Genomic DNA, 22765 nt, shown 5'->3' with positions numbered 1-22765 from the left:
TGACTGGTTTTTCCCCCATGTTCTCCTCCCACAAACAGGAGAATAAACGAAATCAAACTTTTTTACCACCCACTCACATAAATTGTTACGCCAGAAGATTAAGTGGCACTGTACTAGAAAGGACTCAGCAGAAAAATGAACTCGACCAAGTCCAAGAACACGTTTTAGGATCAAAAAAAGGAGAAAACCTGCTCGCTGTATCCAGTAGCTCATAAATCTTTTTCAAAAAGGATCTTGTGACATCTGATTTAATCTTATACTCCTTCCTGTCTTTCTCTGTTTTTCCTCTCACTGAAAAAGCTGGTAAATTCGTGTTAGATGGAATGAAGCATTTTCTGAGTTACAGCCAAAAATCACAGCACAAAATTATTTGGCATCCTTTTCTGTTCTTTTTTACTTTAACTGAGTGACTCAGAATAGAACGATTGATGTCAATGGTTATTTTGACATTGAAAGGCAAATTATCAGAAATGCTTAAAAGGAATATAAAAGATCTATCTATCAGCATGATTCATGCCAAGGATGTAGATATTTGGAACACAAAATGCCAATGGTTTATCAAAAGAATTAAAGGCACGTCACTAATTCAAACCTATCAAATTATCCCCTAAATAAAAGCACCGTGTGATAATTCTATGCTTCAGGTAGCTACTCCAAAGGTTAATTAGATCTGATCCCAAGAGAAATAAAATTTTGTCTTTATCAAGAAGTGTTCAGCACAGTTAAACAATATATGACATACTAAAACAAATAAGAATGTATTATCATACAACCTTTTGAAGAGAAGGACAAAAACATACCCGCAGAACAAAGACAGAACCAAAAATCTACCTTTTCTTATAGATTTTAAGTATTTAAATAGCTCTCTTTAAACTGAAATTGCTTCAATAAAATTTTTTCTAAAGTATACTGTGGAAAAAATGACTGAGAGGCACACATTTTAATTGTACACAGTTTGATAACAAGTGAAGTTATCAAAAAATTTTTTGTATGCTTTAAATGTACATGTGGTATGTTGGACTTATTTATATAAATAGCTGCATTATATTTCTTTCTGCATGCATACCCATGACATTACCTATAGAGGGATAAAGATATCCACTATGTTTCAGTTGTGGTCTTTCTTCTACTTAGCAGTTTCACAAATAAAAAAAAAAATACATTTGTACATAAATGTAGCAAAGCCTCTAGTCTGTACTGCTTTATATGGAAAGAAATTCAGACCAAATAGTCTAGCCCTCTACTTTGACATATTTGAGACATGGACTGTCAGAATACACTGACCTATTACTGTTCTCTGATTATCTCTCATATACACAATAAAATGAACTATGAGTTTTGAAGGTTAAAGAAAGTTTGACTTCACAAAAATTGTACTCAACACATTTTTTATACTTCTTACTACAATTTTCTTTATTGTATAACGTAGACAACTCCACACTTCACACTTCTGAGCTTCTCTTCTATAGTCATTTGAGAGGGCATCTGTCTGAAACTAGAACTTCACCATTTTTTATGACGAGGCACTCTGGTGATGATTAGCAATAAAAGTTAATTTTCCCCAAGATTCAAGCTCAAGAAAATTACTTTGGTAGGCATATTTATGCTGATATTTAAAAAAGTGATTCAAAGATTTAAAATCATATCTATTTTGATTTTGATATATAACTGTTTAGTAATTTAACATTACCTCTTGCATTTCTTCTGGCTCATTTTAAAAATTTTTTTTCTTTTCATTTCAGGCTATAAATTGTTATTTTTCTTTGCTTTATAAAGTATTTTTGCTATCTTGAAACTTTGTTTCATTTATGCTTGTCAACACAAATTATATATCTTTAAAAATTTTGTCTGTTTCACATACTATGTAAAGCTATTTCATTTGGCTGTCTTCACGTTCAAGAAAAAAGTCATTAGAAATGTAATGAGATTTTAGCATAGACATATATCTGAAGCAAGAGATTAAGTATTATTAATAAATTTATATTTAAAATACGTAAAATAAGTGTGAAACATACTATAAGAAATAGTAAAACATCCCCCAAAGGAGGAAAAATGGAAAATAAATAAAGTAATGAAAGAGCATATAATATTGCAATTTGCTTTAAGTATTTTTAAGAGGAAAAGGGAAGACCAATGCAAAGGTTGACATATTAATACATATACTTAAAGTTTAGGAACACGTGCAAAATTAAACCTGGAATTTTAGCTGTGACATTGTCAAAAGCAAATACCTATAGTAAAATTTCATGTTGTAAAGATTGATTCCAAGTTTAATTTACCTCTTTCAAAATGAAACATTTTACCAAAACACGAATTCTTTTTGGTATCAGACAATTTCTCTTGTGTTACTGATATAATAAAAGACAAAGCAGCTATATGAGTACATAGAAGTTTTAATACTAAAATTAAACTTACGCCTCTAAGTTGTCACCTTCAAGAACCGTCTGGACGGGCAGGTAACCAAGCCGAGGATGTTTGGCGAAGTATTTCTTTGATCTGAACTTATTCTTCAGTACCTTTGTGAAGTCTCGCACATCTTCTCCAGACGTTGTCTAGGAGGTTGAAAAAATTACACTTCGCTCATTAAAATGAAAGGAGATACCTATCTACAACAAAATTAGAGCCAATGTAGACTGATGCAATGAAATGACAACAGTTGTAGCAGCTTTACGTATTTTTGGAATAACACACAATGTCCTAAAAATACACAGCAATCAGGACTCATCATTAAATATGTCCAGTAATTAGCTTATAATTTTTCATTTTCTGTTGAAAATAACCCATAACTAGCTCATTTCTCTATATTTTAAACATTGGGCCACAAAGTAAAATTAGTTTTGGCAATGTTATTGGTTGATTCCTAGCACTAAAAAAGTTGCAATTTGCTATTAAACATTTAGTGATGACGAAGTATTCTGGATGGTTTTAACTAAGGTGCATAAATGAGAGTGAGCTATATAGCCTATATTGACTTCACACAAGCCAGCTTATACTGCAGTCTGGAAAAAGACAAAGCCATAAATAAGAGAAAAAGAGCAGAGCCACACTGTACTCTATATTGTAAGGAATACTGCCAGTTTCTTTGTCCCCTACCAACCACAAAAACATATAATTATGCAGCATGTGCTAAATTTTTAACGGCGATATACAATGTTACTGTTTCCTTAAGCATTTCAAGATGATTAGTTAATAATCATTCCCAGTGAGGTGGGCTGAAATCTACCCCAACCCCCAACTCCCAATCCCATCCCATGAATTGCTCTCTAAGCCCCAGTTTTCTATTTTCTATCACCAATTCTAGTTTTTATTTGTAACATGTTATATGGACATCAACTTTAGTCTGTCCAAAGATGCCTTTAAAATATTTACATTATGGGCACAGAACTGAATTAAAACCTTGGTCATCTGACTCCTAGCTGGTTGTCCAATCTACAACTAGATAGACCTCATTCCAATCTCCTTACAGAACAAAACCCGACAACTTTTCTATAAGCACAAACTGAGTGCCGAATACCTTGGTTTACCTGCTTGCCCCTCCCTCCTTGCACCCTCCCCCCTGCATCTTTTCTTTCATACAAACTTGTTTTGCCAACAGAAGCTTAAAAAAAGTTATTTTTTAAAACAACTAAATTCTGAGTCAAACCTTATGCAGTTTTGTTACTTTCTATAGGCTCCCATTCCACCTAAATATAAACAATTAAGGAAACTTAATTCTCTAGGCTTGCAGAGCAGAGAGAAAACATGAACAAGCCCAAGCTATTTATAAACTAAAGTTCATCAATTTTCACTTTATTAAAAAAAATATATATATATAGCTAGGACAGCCCATGTTATCACTAAGCCTTGCCCTCAGACTCACAATGTCAAATCCTTTCCTGAATAACACAGAATAAACTATATAATGCCTGCATTTACATAGACACAGACCTCCCAAATGTAGAGAAGAAGTCTAGAAAAGAAGCTATTAATGAAAAGAAAAAGAATCCAAGGCACTCCATGAGGGAAAAAGGGTTGCTCCGAGCGATGATGGTTTGGGGTACTAAGATCTAACCAGGCAGAACAGGAGAAATGCACAGAACATAGTTGGGAGTGAAGATGGGAATTTTCAGAGAAGGAATGCCTGGGACTGAGAATAAACCCCAACAGATATATCACCTACTGTAAAGGACATCTGAACCTTTAGCGATGGGTGTCACAACTGCAGATCATTAAGTTTATAGATATGTTTACCCTGAATGTTTTGGTCAAGAGAAAAAAGGGAAGAAACTTTCCATGATAGGATAAGCATTTATGACCCAGTTTTCTACGTTTGCTCTTAACACATTGTTAACATACAGGGAGATAAGGAAGTAATGGCCTCCAGCTTTTACTTGATCTATCCCCATCTGGTAATGAAAAGATTTTCATCTCTTAGGCCAGTGGTTTCCAAGCCATAGCCAGGTCTTCAACTCAGGCAGCCCCCGGTGCGGTGGGCGGGAGAAAAGGCCGGGTGGGCAACGCATCAGGCCACTTACCCAGTCTGCCTCAGCCAGGGCGTGTACAATAAAGTGCTTTCTAGTATATTCACAGAGTTGTGCAACCATCACCTCAAAAGAAACCCTGTACCCATCAGCAATCATTCCCACCCCCACGCCCACCCCCCCTCCCGCCTCCTCCCCTCAGCCCCTGGCAACCACTAATCTACTGACTGTTTCTATGGATTTGCCTATTCTGGACATTTCTTATAAATGGAATCGCACAGCATGTGGTCTTTTGTGACTGTCTTCTTTCACTTAGCATAATGTTCTTCTAGCTTACCTGTATTTGGGTTTCAACATGAATGCTCGTTTGGGAAAAAAACGACACACTGTTCAAAAGCAGAAGTCCAGTTTCACATCATACATTCTTTAGGTAAATACATTCGAGACACGGAAGAACAAAGCAAAACCAACCAACCAACAAAAACCCCCTCTTTCTCCCAAAAACCAATCTCCAAACACCTACCTGCCTCCCAAAAAGTTATAGCAGGGGTTGAAATTAGATTTGAGTTTCTGATAATGCCCAAATTTAATATTTGAAAAAAAAATGAGTGCACTCTCATACAGAAATAACACATTTTTATTTCCTCATCAACTTTCATATTGAGAAAAAAAACTGATACCAACAGTTGTAATCTAAAGGCAGTAAATTCACTAATGCCATAAACTTTATGCAATATTAAAAGAAAACGTGAAAAGGAATTCATCCCACAGGAACTAGGTATTATACTCAAGTTAGCAGGATATAATTCTTTTTTTTGTGTGTGTGTGTGGAAGATCAGCCCTGAGCTAACATCCATTGCCAATCCTCCTCTTTTTTCCTGAGGAAGACTGGCCCTGGGCTCACATCCGTGCCCATCTTCCTCCACTATATATGGGGTGTCGCCACAGCATGGCTTGACAAGCGGTGTATCGGTGCACGCCCGGGATCCGAACCTGTGAACCCCGGGCCGCCAAAGCAGAGCGCGTGCACCTAACCACTGTGCCACTGGGCCAGCCTCCAGGATGTAATTCTTTAGTTGGGATAGAGCCAAGAAAATGAATTATGCCCATTTTCTCACCAAAAAAAAAGTTAAAAGATATTTATCCATATTTGTCTAATTTGCTGTCCAATGATACTACCTCATATTTCTCTATTTTAAAGTGCTAGAACAATAGTTTGATAAAAAGTGAAACAGAGGACCACCACCTAGCATAACGAATATAATCAAACCCAATCTATCATCACACGAAGTATAATACTTTGTTCTTTTCTTTTTCAAGCAAATAACTATTGATATTATGATATAAAGATGAAAGGGAAAGGATCCCTCATTACTACACAAATTATACGATATTTCAAGTCATCCACGCATTTCTTGAAAGACTAGATTTTCATTTATTGCTGTAAGAAAAGAAAGTACAGTAGGATTTTGTAGATCTCATTAGCTGAAATGAGAGTAACATATGGGCATAGAACCTGCACCTTATAAATAGCTTTCCTTCAGTCTCTTTTTACCATCAAGGGCTGTGAGATTAATATCACTTTTTTGACCCGTAAGGAAACTGACATTAAGCCTTCCAGGGACTCAGACCTACAAGGTCAGTGAGGAGAAAGCTGTTCTTACAAACCCGGGTCTGTTCACCATATCAGCACTGCATCACTTCTCCTAGAAAAAGGGAGCAGTTCTAAGCTTTGTGAGAGAAAGAACCCCCAACCAGTGACTAAAATACCTATTATTACATTCTGAATTTTCCCTTCATTTTAAATAAAGTACTGCTAAAACACCTGTGGCTGATTTTTACAAAATTTATATTGAATGTCATTTTATAACTTTTAGATTGCATCTATAAGACATGTTTAGTGTAAGTACACTTAGAAAAACGACACATGAAAGAGAAAAATTAAAATTGCGTGCTCTTCAACCACCCAGATAACCACACTTAGAATGTCTGTGACTTGACTGATTTATTTTTTAATCCATTTTATTGTAAAATAAAACATAGATACATAAAACTATATATACAACAAACGCATGGATTAATGAATTATTATAAGGCAAAAACCATTCAGTCAGGAAATTGAACTTCGCCAGACATTCCAGAAGCCCCTTCCACATGCTTTGTTCCAGTCATAACCCCTCCCCGCTCCGTAGTAACCATTATTCTCAGTTTATAAGTACAGTAGCGCCCCCTTAACCACGGGATATATTCCAAGACTCCCAATAGATGTCTGAAATCGTGAATAGTACCAAATCCTATATATATACTGTTTTTTCCTATACATACATAACTATAATAAAGTTTAATTTATAAATCAGTCACAGTAAGAGATTAATTGTGCTTTGAGGCCATTACTAAGTAAAATAAGGGTTCCTTGAACACAAGTACTGCCATACCACAACAGTTGATCTGGTAACAGAGACGGCTACTAAGTGACTAACAGGCAGGTAGTGGATATGCTGGACGAAGAGATGAGTCACATCCCAGGCAGGACAAAATGGGATGGCATGAGATTTCCTGACGCTACTCAGAATGGTGTGCAATTTAAAACTTATGAGTTGTTTATTTCTGGAATTTTCCATTTAATATTTTCAGACCACGGGTAACTGAAACCGTGGAAAGGGAAACTGAGGATAAAGTGGGACTACTGTAGTAATAACTTTCTTGTGTTTTATTTATTTATTTATTTTTTGTGAGGAGATCAGCCCTGTGCTAACATTTGCCAATCCTCCTCTTTTTTTTGCTGAGGAAGACTGGCCCTGGGCTAACATCCATGCCCATCTTTCTCTATTTTATATGGGACGCCACCACAGCATGGCTTGCCAAGCAGTGAGTCGGTGCGCGCCCAGGATCCGAACAGATGAACCCCGGGCCACCGCAGTGGAGTGCACACACTTAACCACTTGCGCCACTGGGCCGGCCTCTTTCTTGTGTTTTAGAAATAGTTTTATCACACCAATGTCTATCCCTAGGTACTATAGTCTTGCTCATTTTAGAAAACCTAATATATTTGAAGTCACTTCTTTTTCTCCTCCATACTTGCCATTTCCTTACAATTCGTCTGTTGGAAAACGCAAGCAATTTGACCTGTAGAGTTTTCTAGAGTCTGGATTTTGCTGATTGCATATTGTTGGTGCAGTTCAGCATGTTCCTCAATCCGTTGGATATCCTGCAAATTGGCAGCTGGATCCAGAGACTGCATCCGACTCAGGTTTGATGTCTTGGCAAGACTATCAGTGGTGTCTGGTGGATTATTGGAGGTACGTCATGTCTGGTCATCTCTCTTACGTGATCCTGGCAGCTTGCAGGCTAAATGCCTGTATCCATCCAATGAGGGCTTCACAATGGTGATATTCTAATCCTATCATTCATTTTCATATATTAGTTGAAATAATTTTATAAAGACATGTTCTCTCATCTACTAATTAGTCACTCAGTAGTACAGTTCATTCAGGACAGGGAGGATCACATGTTTGATTTTTCCGTTATCAATCAATTTTCCCAGTAATGAATTGGTTTCCTATCATGTTCCAAAGATGGCCACTTTTTTATTTTAAAATAATTATGAATTCATAGATGTTTAACATATTTGATGGGTTTTGATCCATTGCAATTATTATCATCATTGAAGCTAAATTGTCCCATCTTTGGCCAGTAGGAGCCTCTCCCAGTTAGCCCCATTTAGTTTAAGGTCTACAGGGAACAATACATTTAATGCTCTCCACCAGTCCTTAGGATGCTGTTTCTCTAGTTATTTTGGTTGCCTGAAGGCTGGTCTCTAATAAATTCCTCAAGAAGTGCTCATTGGACCAATATCTCCTGAGTTCTTGCCTGTTGATAACAGTTTTCCTGTGTTCTTCACTAGACACTAGAAGGTTGGTTTTTCTGGATATAAAATCCTGACTCATACATTTTTTTTTCCTTAAGTTTCTTAAATATCTTTCTTCATTTTATTTTGGTATACAGCATTGCTGTTGAAAAGTCTGATGATTATTTAATTTTCTTTTCAAGTTATTTTTTCCTTTTGTTTAAATGACCAAAGGACTTTTTTTTTTTAAGTCCAATAATTTTACCAGAATATGTCATAATGTTGGTCATTCTGAGTCAATGTTCTCAGGCTTGTGATATACTCTTTCAGCATAAAGTTTCACTTTTTCTTTTCTTTTTTGGAGGGAGAATTTTGAATTTTCATTTTTAGTGTTAGTTCCATCTTACTTTGGGTTTCTTCTTCAGTCCCTAAAGAAGATTATGCATACTTTCAATCTTTTTTTTTTTGGCCTATCTTCAACATTTGTCATTTTCTCTTGAATCCTTTATATTGCTTTCTTCATTTCTTTTTGAGTTTTCAAGTTTGTCTCTTATTCACCTTCTATTTCTTTTAAGGTATTTATCTGTTCTGTTCATTAAGACTAAAATTAATTAGTCTTAATATCTGAAATGATTTTTTTCTTTTATTTCTAACTCTTTCCTGAGCTCTGTCACCTCGTTTCTGAGCTTTGCCAATTCTGATTTATGTTTTTCTTTCAAGTCTTGTATCATTTTCTTAAGAGTTTATAGCTTATTTTGAAACAGTAGGCTACAGTGTTGACATTCAATGGCACATTATTTCTGGTCTGCTGTATTTGTAGTGATATTATTTTGTTCTTATATCTTTTTCTTATAATTGCTTTGTAAGATTTGATCTTGATACTTTTTGTTGCTCAATTTAGTGTTGTTGCTGTGAAATTAATTTTCCTAAACTTTTATAAAGAAGTGGGGTTCAGGAAAGCTTTTCTAACTTCAGAGCTTCCCCTTCTTTTGGTTTTGTGGGGTATTCAAAAATAGGGCGCTTTGAGTTTTGGGATCTCCTGGCCCTGTTCCCCTCTCCTTACCTTAGACTAGACCATTTCTTTCTTTCATCTCCATAGCTCTGACCTGCTCAGAGTTGGTTCCATTCCTAGCAGTTTACCCAGCGTGAGGCTGTCTCCCAGAGGAAGCCCTGGTGGGCAGGTCTGAGAGTTCCAGAGGCCAGAACACTCAAACACCTTCAGACCTTCTCAACCTGGCTCCTCCCAGGCTCACAGCTCTGCTCCACAACCAGCCCTTTGAGCTTTTCATTGAATACCTATTGCCTATTCCGGGTTTTCCAGTTCTTAGGTACCTTTCCTTCCTTTTCTTTCCTCTTACAGATAATGATATGTTTTTTTTTGTTTTTTTTGGTTTTTTTTGTGAGGAAGATCAGCCCCAAGCTAACATCCTCGCTAATCCTCCTCATTTTTCTGAGGAAGACCAGCTCTGAGCTGAGCTAACATCTATTGCCAATCCTCCTCCTATTTTTTTTCCCCAAAGCCCCAGTAGATAGTTGTATGTCATACTTGCACATCCTTCTAGTTGCTGTATGTGGGACGCGGCCTCAGTGTGGCCGGAGAAGCAGTGCATTGGTGCGCGCCCGGGATCCGAACCCGGGTCGCCAGTAGCAGAGCGTGCGCACTTAACCGCTAAGCCACGGGGCGGGCCCAAATAATGATATCTTGCAGGTTTTGTAGTTGGTGGTGGGTCGTCCCCATACAGCTTTATTTCAGGGATCTCTCATTACCTAGTTTTGTTGCAAACATTGTCCAGGGGATGGGTCCTACTGTCTAGTTGCTCTGTCTCTTTTTATGTAATGACTTTACAAATGGGAAGAAAATGGCAAAGGCAAAAGAGATTGAAAAACCTTGAAGCCACTGCTACCGCCATCTTCCCCAAATCCTTCTGGACTGATTTTCAACAAGCACGTAAGAACTCACATATCCAAACAAGGACTGTCCTTCAAGTTGTCATTTTTAGAAAGTTAATGAAGGTGAGGCACTGTGAAAAATGTTTTAGAACTAAATCTGCACAGACAAGTGGGCATGTGAATACTCAAAATTGTACTTCCCTCTGCTATGCTACTACTAAGCATCAGCGAGATAATAATGAAAACTTATTTGCATAATAAGAAGTAATTAGTTCTCGACTTGCTCCCCATCAACTAATACAAATGAGTGAATAAAATATTAAAAAGTATCGCTGAACTATAAAATCTACCCTGGGGTAAGTCTATCCACGTAACTATCAAAACCCTAAGAATTCTTGGCAAGCTGGCATCAGATGATTTTTCACTCTTGAGTTCTATCTGCCAACCAAAGTTGGAGTATTTAAATTTGCCTCTATTTTACTCCTTGATTGAGAACAAATATAGACACCACATAGAGCAAAATTTAGAGTTAATCTACCTTTTACTTGTGCTTGTATACATACATACAAATGCATGTGTATTATTCTACATATCCGTGTTCATGTTTCAAACTGAATATTCTTTTTTTTTTTTTAAAGATTTATCTATTTATTTTTCCCCCAAAGCCCCAGTAGACAGTTGTATGTCATAGCTGCACATCCTTCTAGTTACTGTATGTGGGACGCGGCCTCAGCATGGCCGGAGAAGTGGTGCGGCGGTGCGCGCCCGGGATCCGAACCCGGGCCGCCAGCATCAGAGTGCGCGCACTTAACCGCTAAGCCACGGGGCCGGCCCTCAAACTGAATATTCTTATTGTAGATGCTGACACATATGCACTATGGAACTTCAAAAACATCGCTATATGACAGAAAGTCTTTTCCTTCTCATTAATGTGAATCACAAGCAGCAATAAGTCTAAGGTGCAAAAGAACCTATGATTCAGAAATGCGAACCCTCACAGTATTACACTAAGGTAGGTCCTTGATTACTTCTTCAGCTCAAAAAACTCCTACTAGTAACAGCAAAGATCCACAAAGCAAAACATAATAAGGGGCTATTAACAATGAAGTCAAATAACCTAAAGGCCAAAACACCCAACTTCTAACTACTTAGCAATTTTAGCAAAACACCAAAAAGAACAGCAAATAAAGAAACAAAATGATATTCATTTAAAATCTCACTCAATTTCTGGTAATTCATAACTTGGGATGGCAGTATCCTCTAATTCCTTAACAAATACTCCTAACATTAGATTTTTAACTGTTAACCTAGAAATGTGAATAAGTTATAGACAGAGGAAAACAAGGAAGTATAAAGAGGAAAATCAAGGTTATACAAGAAACAACCCAGTCCTTTGGCACATGAGCAGGATAATTAAACATTATCATTCAAATCATGCATAAGTGCTAAAATCATTGTTGAACAGCACCCTCATTGGCAAGATTTACTTCCTAAATACAGAAGTTAATAGTCCCAAATGGTATATGCATACTTCTAAGGAATACATTTCGTTATCATAGGACGTATCTTAAAGATATTCCAATAGTTTTTTAAAAATTGTAAAACAATATCTCAGTTTTGATTTAAGTTTCATTGATTTCAAAAAGTTGAAATTCAGACACATTGAATTCCATGGATAGGGTGAAATCAGTAAGACAAGCTTGGAGCCTTTCAAGTTCTAATGGAAAAATATGAAACCAAAAAAATTAGCATTAACAGAATCACCAAAGGTTCAAGAATAAGCAGGGTAATAAGTCACTCAAAGTAAAATGGATTTTGTCCAAGCCTCACTTGAAAAGCTAATGACACACTCTAAATGCACTCAACTTACTGGGAAAACAATGTAAGGTAGGCGAGAACCTCAGGATGCCGAGGTCAGAGAAACAGTAATGATGCTGCGTTTTTAGCATATTGGCAAACATCCCAAGTCTCATCCGAAGAAGCAAGACTGCGAAAATAAAACTACAATAACTCAACGTAGAGCTTTCCAAAGAATGAATCAGCATTTTCTTATATTTGATTTTTATAGTCTTAGGAGTACATTGATGTGGGCAGGGGTGGAGCGGAGCAGACAACAACTGTTTCTAGTTTTTTTCTTTGTTCTTTTTGTTTTGCTTTGTTTCTTGCCAATAACACACAGTTTGTAAAGAAAAGATGTGCTTTCACTTTTAACTTTAAAAAGAAAACCTTTTCTATTTTTTCAGTAGAAAACTGATTTTTCTAAATCAGTTTTATAAAATGTATAAATCACAGTTTTATAATGTTTTATAAAAAACACTGAAAATAGGAAATTTTTGTTTATTTCCCTATAAATTAATCAATATTGACAAGAATATGCTTGAACCTGCTGCTTTAAAAGCAACATGCACTTGTTTAAAAACTGCAATACAAATCTGTTTTAAGTGTTATTAACTTAACAAGCTGTTTCCCATTAAGGTATTTTTTTCCTGTCCTCCCTTCTTCTCACGAAAATCTCAACAAAACAAGCAGTACAAAACTATCAGTACAAACTGTCCCAACCCAGGACATAAGCAGAGAATTTTGCAACGATTCCACCCCAACAACTTGAATGCTGGGAGTAGCTGATGTTGCTGATCTTTCTAGCAATAAAATTGTGCAAATATCCCATCGTTTCTCCCTGAGCTAACACCTCTCTATCCCGGCTAACACTTCAGTTTCTGAGATCTACACCCTCCAACGGCTAGGTGCTTTCTCTATGGCCTTTCCCCATTTCTCCTTTGCCCTGGGGACTGGGCCACTGTCCCTCACCAGAGGCACAAGGTCTGTCTGTTTACCTTTCTTTCCCATTTATCGTGGACTCTGCTGTTTTACTCATGAACATATTCCATACATCTGTTCATAAGTGTGATTTCAACCTTCCTCCTTCAATGAATCCTGATGGTCCTGTGATGACACCATCTCCCCTACAATCCTCTCCATTATGGGTGGTATAATCTCTCCCTCCCAAAGGGCAAGAACGAATGAGGTGTACACCATTTCCCCTTAGCCTGATACCTACTAAAACCCACGTGCCCATCCACTCCCCTTTGACAGTGCTTCGCCAGACACAGCTATCATCTGTCACTTCTAGAGACATACTGATGACCTTGTAAAAGCCATCTCATCTCTACAACCTTTCATGTCCCACTTCAGTCACACACTGGGCTATAGCCACCCGCCAGGCCTCATCGTAACTCAACACATCTTTCAGTCCCAAATCTCCAACTTGGAAAAATTCTTTTGCCGACTTTTGAACCTTCTGACCTTTGCTTCTACTTCTTAATAAGAATAACCCATTCTTTCCCCATCGTCTTGATCGCTAGCCCCTCAACCCCCTTTGGGATTTTTTTCAGCATAGGGTAGCCCAAATCCATCCCAGTATTAACACCTCTGAGTCATTCATTCCCTTGGCCTTCAACTATACCTACCATCTTTTAATTCTAAAGCAGCTGAGCAGTGACAGAGTCGGACAGCAAATTCTTGCCAATTAACCTCAGCTGCACTCTTGTGGCAACGTAGCAATCAATTTATTCATCTCTTGGTGACTCATGCTTGCACCCAGTAGCAATTCCAAACATTTTCCATTTTCCTTCGTATTTAACCGTATCCAGCTCTCTCTCACCATCAGCAACTGCACAAACTCTTATAAATCATATCTGAAATTCATCATCCTCTCTCTCTAATTTAAAGGACTATCTATCATAGGTCCTAACATACAAAAATATTTCTAATTTGAATTAAATTTTGGTGATTTGCAACAGAGAATAAAGACGATTTTGTGTATGTGTGTGAGGAAGATTAGCCCTGAGCTAACATCCGTGCCAATCCTCCTTTTGTTGAGAAAGATTGGACCTGGGCTAACATCCATGTCCATCTTCCTTTACTTTATATGTGGGAGGCCCACCACAGCATGGCTTGATAAACGGTGCGTAGCTCCATGCCTGGGATCTGAACCCACAAACCCTGGGCCGCTGAGGTAGAGCACACAAGCTTAACCACTGCACCACTGAGCTGGCCCCTAAAGATGATTTTTTTAAAAGATTCATTTAGGGTAATTTTCACTTTGAAATTAAATGATCATATACTCTTATTTCAATAAAAAAGAAATTTAAAATTGTAACATTTTTAATATAAAATATAACTATTTTAAAAATAAATTATAATCCTCAAATTCAAATATGTAGTGCACAGGTAACAAGAAAAAACGTTGACTATTATCTTGATCCATAATCTTAGTCATTCTAAAACAACATACAGTCTTGAATTTCTCCATAGAGATCTTTTCTCTCCTTCATTATATTTTCACTATATTGTCAGCAAAATGCCTGGTATGTAACAGGGTACCCAACAAATATAATATTCCAGCAAGCATACAGAAAACACTGTTTACTAATGTTCCAAATGTGAATATATTTCCCCAATGAAGTTAAATCACTAAATCCATGCCACTAACTTTGAACAAATCACTTATCTTCTCTAAGACTTAGTTTTTCTTTAAAACAAGGATGAGTTACATGATCTCTTACATCCTTTCCACCTTTAAATTCTATAATTAGTATTTATAATGTCTAACATATAATTTAGCTTTTATGAGCCAGATTTAACTCAGCATAGTAAGAAAAGTATCAGCTTCATCCCTATCCTCAAGGACTTAAAAAGATAGTTGAGGAGGTGAAAACAATACAAAAGAACATAGAATCAAATACTAAGTGGCGAAGTAGAGACTACTGGTAGACCACAGAGTGACGTGTTTTGGTGAAGGGAAGCCAGAGGAGTTTGGGAAGATTTCATACACAAAGTAAGAGTTAAGTTGTTTTTGCGAAAAGGTAGAATTTGGGTGAATGGAGAGAGAATGGTGACAGGCATTAAATGTAATCTATACCATGTTGTCTGTTTTACATGGACTCTTACTGAGCCTAATGAAAGAATTCTTAAATGTACAAATTTGGATTATAGAATGGTGGGGGAAAATAAGAGTAAAAAAAATCATTTTCTAGAGAAAGAAAAATTCCACTTCATTTCTGTAGATAAATGTTTTATTGTCAATTTCATAAACTACCTTCATAAATTATGATAGCTACTGCATACACCATTAGCCTTCCTACATCTAAAGACAAACTGTCATAGATAGTACGCTGATATGTTTGAAGAAATATTTCTGGAGCTTTGAGGGTTTAACACAAGGCTTCAGAAAACTTTTAACAATAGAAACATTCAGATTCAGCTGAAAAAGGAAGTTGAAGGGGAAAGAAATCAAGTCAGTAATGTAACTAGAACATTTTTCTAACCATGAATAGAGATGTGCTATGAGAAACGCAAACATCTGTATGTAAAGGTTTCATCCATTTACACTCAAGCAGTGCTTATTACTATTGTATTGAAAAATTCACGTTTGAGTTCATTTTCTAAGGCAGACATTGAATGGGTTTAGGAAGCACTGGGTAAAAGACAGATGAACCATAGTAAAGCCTACTTAAAAGAGGAGAGCAAAAATTCAAAGAATGTGGATGGAAAGAAAGAAAATTTGGAAAGCAGTTAAATTAAGTAATTCATTACTATTAAATTCAAGAGTATGCCTTTCAAAGACTCAACTTACATATATTTCTAGTCATTTTATCAAAAGTTGTGGGGTTGAATGCAGAAAGTAACCTGTCACAAGAGATGATTTATGGGTAGGTTGCTGATTAAGATCACTAAGCAAACTTCAGAAAGGGGCAAAGGGATTCCAAAAGCATGCCTGCAAAAAGGAAGCCCTCCCCTACAACGCAGGGTAAGCTGTCATATTAGACATGATAACAGTGACTTTCCAAAGACCATGTCACAAGAACAGTTTTAGGTAATTTACAGATTTTATTTAAAAATGGTACTTGGAGAGTGAAATTCATCATCGATTCTCAAGCATGCTTCTACTGGCCAATGATTGACATTGAAGACACGTAGATTTCAAACTGTGTGGGTATTTTGCAAAATCATTAGGAATTATTCCACTTAAGACCAAGAAAAATAGTAATTTTATACATCTTTACTTATTTTATACATCTTTAAATATGTAGTAATTTTTATACATCTTTACTGTACATGTACTCTATGATTTTTTCCATTTTGACTTTAGCTCTTTATAATCAGTTTCCTAAATTTCTAGCGCTAATCATGCAAATATTAATACTATATTTCTCCCCAATTCAAATTCCTTTCAATGACCAGCAGGGTTCTGCACAATCCGATACCTGCCTTTCTCTTTAATCCCGTCTCCCACCATTCTCCCATTCGTGAACGTTAGAAATTCACTCTTTGTGAAAATCACTCCAGTTTCTTTCCATTTTCTGGTCATTTCCATCTCTTTCCCACTCCCAGGTTTGGCTTCATGGATGTGTGACCTGTACAGCTGCAGAGCATCCTAGGTTCAGAGGTGCTCTGAACTTGGCTTAATGCTCCTCTGCTGTTGCCATCTTGAAAGTTGTAATAATTTGTAAACAAGGAGCCCCACATTTTCATTTTGCTCTGGGCACTTCAAATTATATAGCCAGTGCCACCTACCACACTCCCAGTGTGGAATATGCTCCACTTTCTTCTGTGCCCCAATCATGCCAACCTCTTTCCCACCTCTACGCCACTGTGTGTGCTGTTTCTTTTTCTGAAATACACTTTCCACTAGTTCTTGAAACAGCTGATTCTTTCTTATCCTTCAATCTCAACTCAAATGTTAACTTCTCAGAAAGACCTTCCCTCATTTCTTTATCTAAAGTGCTTCCTCTAATCTTCTATCTCATTACCCATTTATTTCTTTAAAGACGCTTACTACAATCTGTAATGATCTCATTTATTTGTTTCCTCCTTCATTGTCACACATCCCTTCCATCTAGATGGAAAGTAGCAGAGGAGTCAGTAATCTTGTCTATTTTGCTAGTATGCTGATTAATCATCACAGCTGAGGATAGTGTCTGACACATGGTACATCCTCAACATTTATTTGTGGAGTGAATGAATATGTTAATTATAGTAATAAATGGTGCTTCACAAATTTTCTTAGGGAAATCTTTTTTTCCTAGTTGAAGTTACTATTCACTATGGGTATTTCATCTATTATAATTCAACAACACGTTCTAGAGATTTCCTCTCCGCATATGGGGTACCTATTTATTTGAGATAAGATATCTAAGGATGTGAGTGAGATTTATATGTGTATATTTTATAAGTATTGCTGCCTTTCTGTCAATTTATGATCCAAAAAGTAACTCGATTCTCTAAACCAAAGAAAATGTACAGCTCTATGAATAAATTTTAGTTCACTATTTGGAATGAAGCTAAAAAATAGCTGTTGACAAAAAATGAAGATAAACTTTAGAAAAAAACAGCTTTAGATCAGAGGAGCAACAAGAATCAGTATCCAACGCTAGTGAGATTGCAGTAAAATCAGGACATTAAGAAATTGTGATAATAATGTAAAGTGGTTTCAATCTCTTTTGGACAATAAGTTGCCGTAAAGTATGTTGGCCATAAAAATACTCATATTCATTGACCAACATCATCTACTTCTAGCACTTTAGTCTATGAAAATGTAATTTATGTAACATATGGAAACAGCTGTCTTCACAAAGATAATTTTAAAAGTGTTGTTTATAATATCAGAAAATTGAAAATAAGCTAAATGTCCAAATTTAAGGGTATGGTTAGATAAATTATAGTAATTCACTCAATTAAATATTCTGGGACTAGAAAAAATTATACTGTGTGACACCATGGGGGAACACTTAGTATACAATGTTCAGTGAAAAAAGCAGGATCAAAATTACATAAATATATTGGGCCAGCCCGGTGGCGCAAGCGGTTAAGTGCACACACTCCACTTCGGCAGCCCAGGGTTCACAGGTTTGGATCGCAGGCGCGGACCTAGGCACCGCTCATCCAGCCATGCTGTGGCGGGTCCCACATAAAGTAGAGGAAGATGGACACGGCTGTTGGCCCAGGGCCAATCTTCCTCAGCAAAAAGAGGAGGATTGGCAACAGATGTTAGCTCAGGGCTGATCTTCCTCACAAAATAAAAAAAAAAATACATTAAATATAAAAATAAATAAAATCGGGCCAGCCCTGTGGCTTAGCGGTTAAGTGCGCACGCTCCACTACTGGTGGCCCAGGTTTGGATCCTGGGCACGCACCAATGCACCGCTTCTCTGGTGCTGAGGCCACGTCCCACATACAGCAACTAGAAGGATGTGCAACTATGACATACAGCTATCTACTGGGGCTTTGGGGAAATAAAAAAAGGAGGTGGATTGGCAATAGATGTTAGCTCAGAGCCGGTCTTCCTCAGCAAAAAGAGGAGGATTAGCATGGATGTTAGCTCAGGGCTGATCTTCCTCACAAAAAATAAATAAATAAAATTGTTTTTTCAAAAATAAATAAATAAATCTTAAAATCAGAGACAGGGAAAAATATTGGAAGGTTGTTTATTCAGGAGCTAGATTTCTGAATTTTTTTTACTTTCCCCATTTTCTACATTTTTGCTAATGTAAATATAATATTTAACTATGAAAACATATCCTAAATATGTCTAAAGGAAACATGATATCTCATTACATAGTATCCTTTTCAATGTAGGTCAGTGTGAGCCCTTAAAAGAGTTTGCTACCAAGAAAGCTAGGTTTAAAATCAAAACACAGATGTAAATAAAATTTAATAAACCAATTTTTCTGAAAAATGTATAATTATTCTATGTTAATAAATTCAACATAGATATATTTAATTAAAAGAAAATAAAAAATATACGGTTACACAACCTTGCAAGTGACTTTTTTCCAGAAAAAGTTGTCTAAATAAACTGAATAATTTGAAACACTAGTTAATTCAAAAGCAATATGTTAAAACCAAAACAAACAAACAAACAAAAAATCAGTGGCTCAGTACTTACAGGTATACAATATTCCACCATGGGATAATGCAATTTGTGACCTTTTGCTGTTCGACCCGAAAAAAAGCAACTCTGGCAGACATCATAGTTAAAATGCTTTAAGCTTCTATACCTAGAAAGAAGAAAAGAAAATTCATTGGCTTGTAAGCTTATTGTTTAGTCCAAATCAATCTTTTGTGGTAAGGAATTTCATTCATCCAAATCACCACGGAAATAAAAGGTATATTGGCCATAAATGTGGAATTTGCTTAGTATCCTAGCTCCCAATTAGGACAAAGAGAATCTTGAATTTCACAAGGGAATTAATGAAAACAACTCCCAAGTTAAAAAAAAAAAGCAAATTTTTGGAGTTCAGGTCTCTAAAACAGGTTTCCATCTGTTCACAACATGATGATAAGACAAATATCCATGTCAGAAAATTTTCTGTAATGTTTGAATGTGAATGCAAAATGGCAGAGAAGAAAAGAGAAGTCTTTTATTAGCTTGACACACCAATTTTTGAAATATCAATCATACCATCAATAAGAAATGAATCTCAAAATTCCCTCACAAAGGCATTATTTTTTACAAGGACATTTTTCATATTGGTTTAAACTAGTCATTAGGAAAAAAAATTAAAGAGCAAACTAAATAAAACCTTAATCACAATGCATTCTTGAATGGAAACAGTGTTTTTAAATCTTTCATTTAAGAATGACACTGTAGGGGCCGGCCCCGTGGCTTAGCGGTTAAGTGCGCGCGCTCCGCTGCTGGCGGCCGGGGTTCGGATCCCATGCGCGCACCGACGCACCGCTTCTCCGGCCATGCTGAGGCCGCGTCCCACATACAGCAACTAGAAGGACGTGCAGCTATGACATACAACTATCTACTGGGGCTTTCGGAGAAAAATAAACAAACAAACAAAAAAAAGAATGACACTGTACATTGACTTTCATTTGCGGAATCTTATTTCAAAGAGCGAAACTCTAGATTTTAAGTTTTTTTTGGGTCGGAGTGGAAAACATCTCCCAGATCCTCCATCTGCCAGATTGAAGGGTAATAATAAGAACGTAAATATATCCATATCTACAGAAAAAAAAAAATTAAGTAACAGGACTAAGAGAATGAAAATGGAAACAAAATATAAAGGTTATGTGAGGTTAATAATGTGCTATTAAGTGCTGAGCAGCTTCTAAAATGACCTACAAAATCACTTGCAAATTGATTTCAAGAAAATCAATGCACGTATACTACATATCCAGCTTATTTTGGCAGAGAAGCTACCTGTTTGAAACAATCACCTTCACTAACAATCTTTCTTGACCTATCCGCATGGCTTGACAAATATGACTGACATCTTCTCTTGTTTTGTGTATTGCTGAACACTCCCACGGCAGATAGCCATTCTCTCTTTCTTCGTTGGTACCAGACCCTTGTACTGTTAGTGGGCAGTGTGCCCTGGCAAAAATACTGCTTCTCAGTCTCTCTTGTTGACGGTGGTGACCAGTGCAATGCAAGTCGAAGTCACGGGGTAGAGTTTCTAGTTGGGATTTCAAGGGACTGACTCAGTTGGGAAGAAGCATGCTCCCTCTTCTTCCTTCTGGAAAATAGACCTGATATCTAGAAGAGCCACTCTGTTAGCACAAGGTGACCTTGAAGATGGAAGCCACATGTTAGGGATGATAGAGCATAAAGACAGAACTACGAAAGAGGAGGTGTTCGTTGAAGAGTACAAACTTCCAGTTATGAGATGAATAAGTTTCAGGGATCTACACTACGGCGTAGTTTTTATAGTTAATAATACTGCACTGTATACCCGAAAGTTGCTAAGGGAGTAGATTTTAAATGTTCTCATCACAAAAAGGAAATGCTAATTATATGACATGATGCAGCTATTAGCTAACACCATGGAGGTTATCATTTTGCACTATAAGTATACCGAATCAACATGTTGTACATCTTAAATTTACACAATGTTATATGTCAATTATACCTCAATAAAGCTGGGGAAAAAAGACAGAACTGTGGACCCAGATGACTGTGGTGCCACCCTTCAGTCTTGGATTGCCTACTTCAGGACATTTTTTATATGAAAGGAGAGTAAACCACTAATTTATTTATGCTACTATTAAGCAGCTGTATGTGATCTGAACTGAAATAATTCCCAGCTTGCAAAACATTCTGCAAATCTAAGATTTCATTAAAATTTAATTTGGAAGTAATTAGAGAAAAACTCTAGCAGTGTTTATAAAAATTCAGAGAAAAAAATATATATCTAAAATGGCAGCTTGATACAGAGTCAGCCTGGATGAAGTTAAGGTTATTCTATAACGCACATACTCCTCCAGCTTTATTTCTGGAGTTGGGTTTTCATTCTTCCTTATAGCTCAGAGACAGATATCCCTTTACCTAAAAGCTAACCAGAGCAATTCCATCGTGGCCCTGTTTTACTACGGGAATTGTTCTTACATTCACTCCCTCCATGCATAATCTTTGTGTAATCATTAAGTCACCATTACTTTGAAGAAATCTTTGTTTGGTCTTGTCCCTAAACCAGGCATCAACTCCTGACATATTTCTCTTCCATTCAGAAATTAAAATTTTAAAATTTACTATATTCTCAACATAGAAAACTAGGAAAACTACATATGCAAGTAAAAGCAAGATAACATATCACCGACCATCTTACCATTTTCAATATACTGACATACTCTCTTCACGTGATAGCTAGATCCCTTGAATGAGTTGTTGGCACATATTAACCTACTTATTTTCCTGAGCCTGAGATCTGCCTTCCATCCTTATCATGACATGGAAGTTCTCTCTCTTTTTTTGAGAGAGAACTCAAAAAAATGAGTTCTCTCTACGATCACCAATGCCTCCTCCTGATTCAAATGTTCTCAGATATGAACTTCAGAATCTCTCTGCTGCACTACCACCTCTGCCATCTTCCTCAAGTCCTCTCTTGGATTTCCACGACACTATGCTTCTTTACTTCTCTCAAGAACCCTGATCATCTTTCTCTCTCTTTTATACCTGTTTTCAATCCTGCGTGCCACTGAGCTACATCATTGTTCAGCCTTTTCTGGTATTTCCATTTAATGGAACAGTTCAATGACAATTCAATAAACAGTTCAATAACGCTCATGGACTTAGCTACTATCCCACCAATGACTGTTATTTATTGGTAATAATAAAAACAGCTAACATTTATTGAAGGCCCGCTCTTTGTGTGATAGGTAGTGTCCTAGTCACTTTTTATGTATTAACTATTCCTATGAGAAAACACTCATAGGATTTGAGGTTGAAAAAACTCAGATTCAGGAAGGCCAAGTAACTTATCCAAAGTCACACAATCAAACAGTATATCCAGGATTTATATCTAAGAAGCCTGACTCCAGATTTAGCTCTTAATACACTGCCTCCTGCATATCCTGCTGTAACCTTGATCTCTGACATCCTGGTCCACTTCACATCTGTATATTGGAGACACTTAACTATGAATTTTACATTTATACTAGAAGCTTAAACACCTGAAATTCAACACTTAACAGTGTTCACCCTTTATAACTGCTCTTCAAACGTAGTTCTCTTATGAAATATCTCAAGTTTATTCAAAAGCAGAGAGAAAAATAAACAAAC

General features: G+C 36.6%; 1 protein-coding gene across 5 annotated transcripts in view; it reads right to left on the bottom strand.

Moving 5' to 3' along the window:
• UTRN (utrophin) overlaps positions 1-22765 on the bottom strand; it is a 509169-nt gene that overhangs the window by 31245 nt on the left and 455159 nt on the right. For all 5 annotated transcript variants that reach the window (XM_058534226.1, XM_058534222.1, XM_058534221.1 and 2 more), the window contains 2 exons: positions 19145-19256; positions 2416-2552 (listed from right to left, as the gene is read on the bottom strand). In XM_058534226.1, coding sequence (XP_058390209.1) covers positions 2416-2552; positions 19145-19256 — 249 coding nt within the window. The remainder of the gene's footprint in view (positions 1-2415; positions 2553-19144; positions 19257-22765) is intronic.

Source organism: Diceros bicornis, chromosome 39 (genome assembly GCF_020826845.1).
Source record: "Diceros bicornis minor isolate mBicDic1 chromosome 39, mDicBic1.mat.cur, whole genome shotgun sequence".
Classification (NCBI taxonomy): domain Eukaryota; kingdom Metazoa; phylum Chordata; class Mammalia; order Perissodactyla; family Rhinocerotidae; genus Diceros; species Diceros bicornis.
The sequence above is the reverse complement of the archived record's forward strand: the minus strand, read 5'-3'. Positions and strand labels throughout refer to the sequence as shown.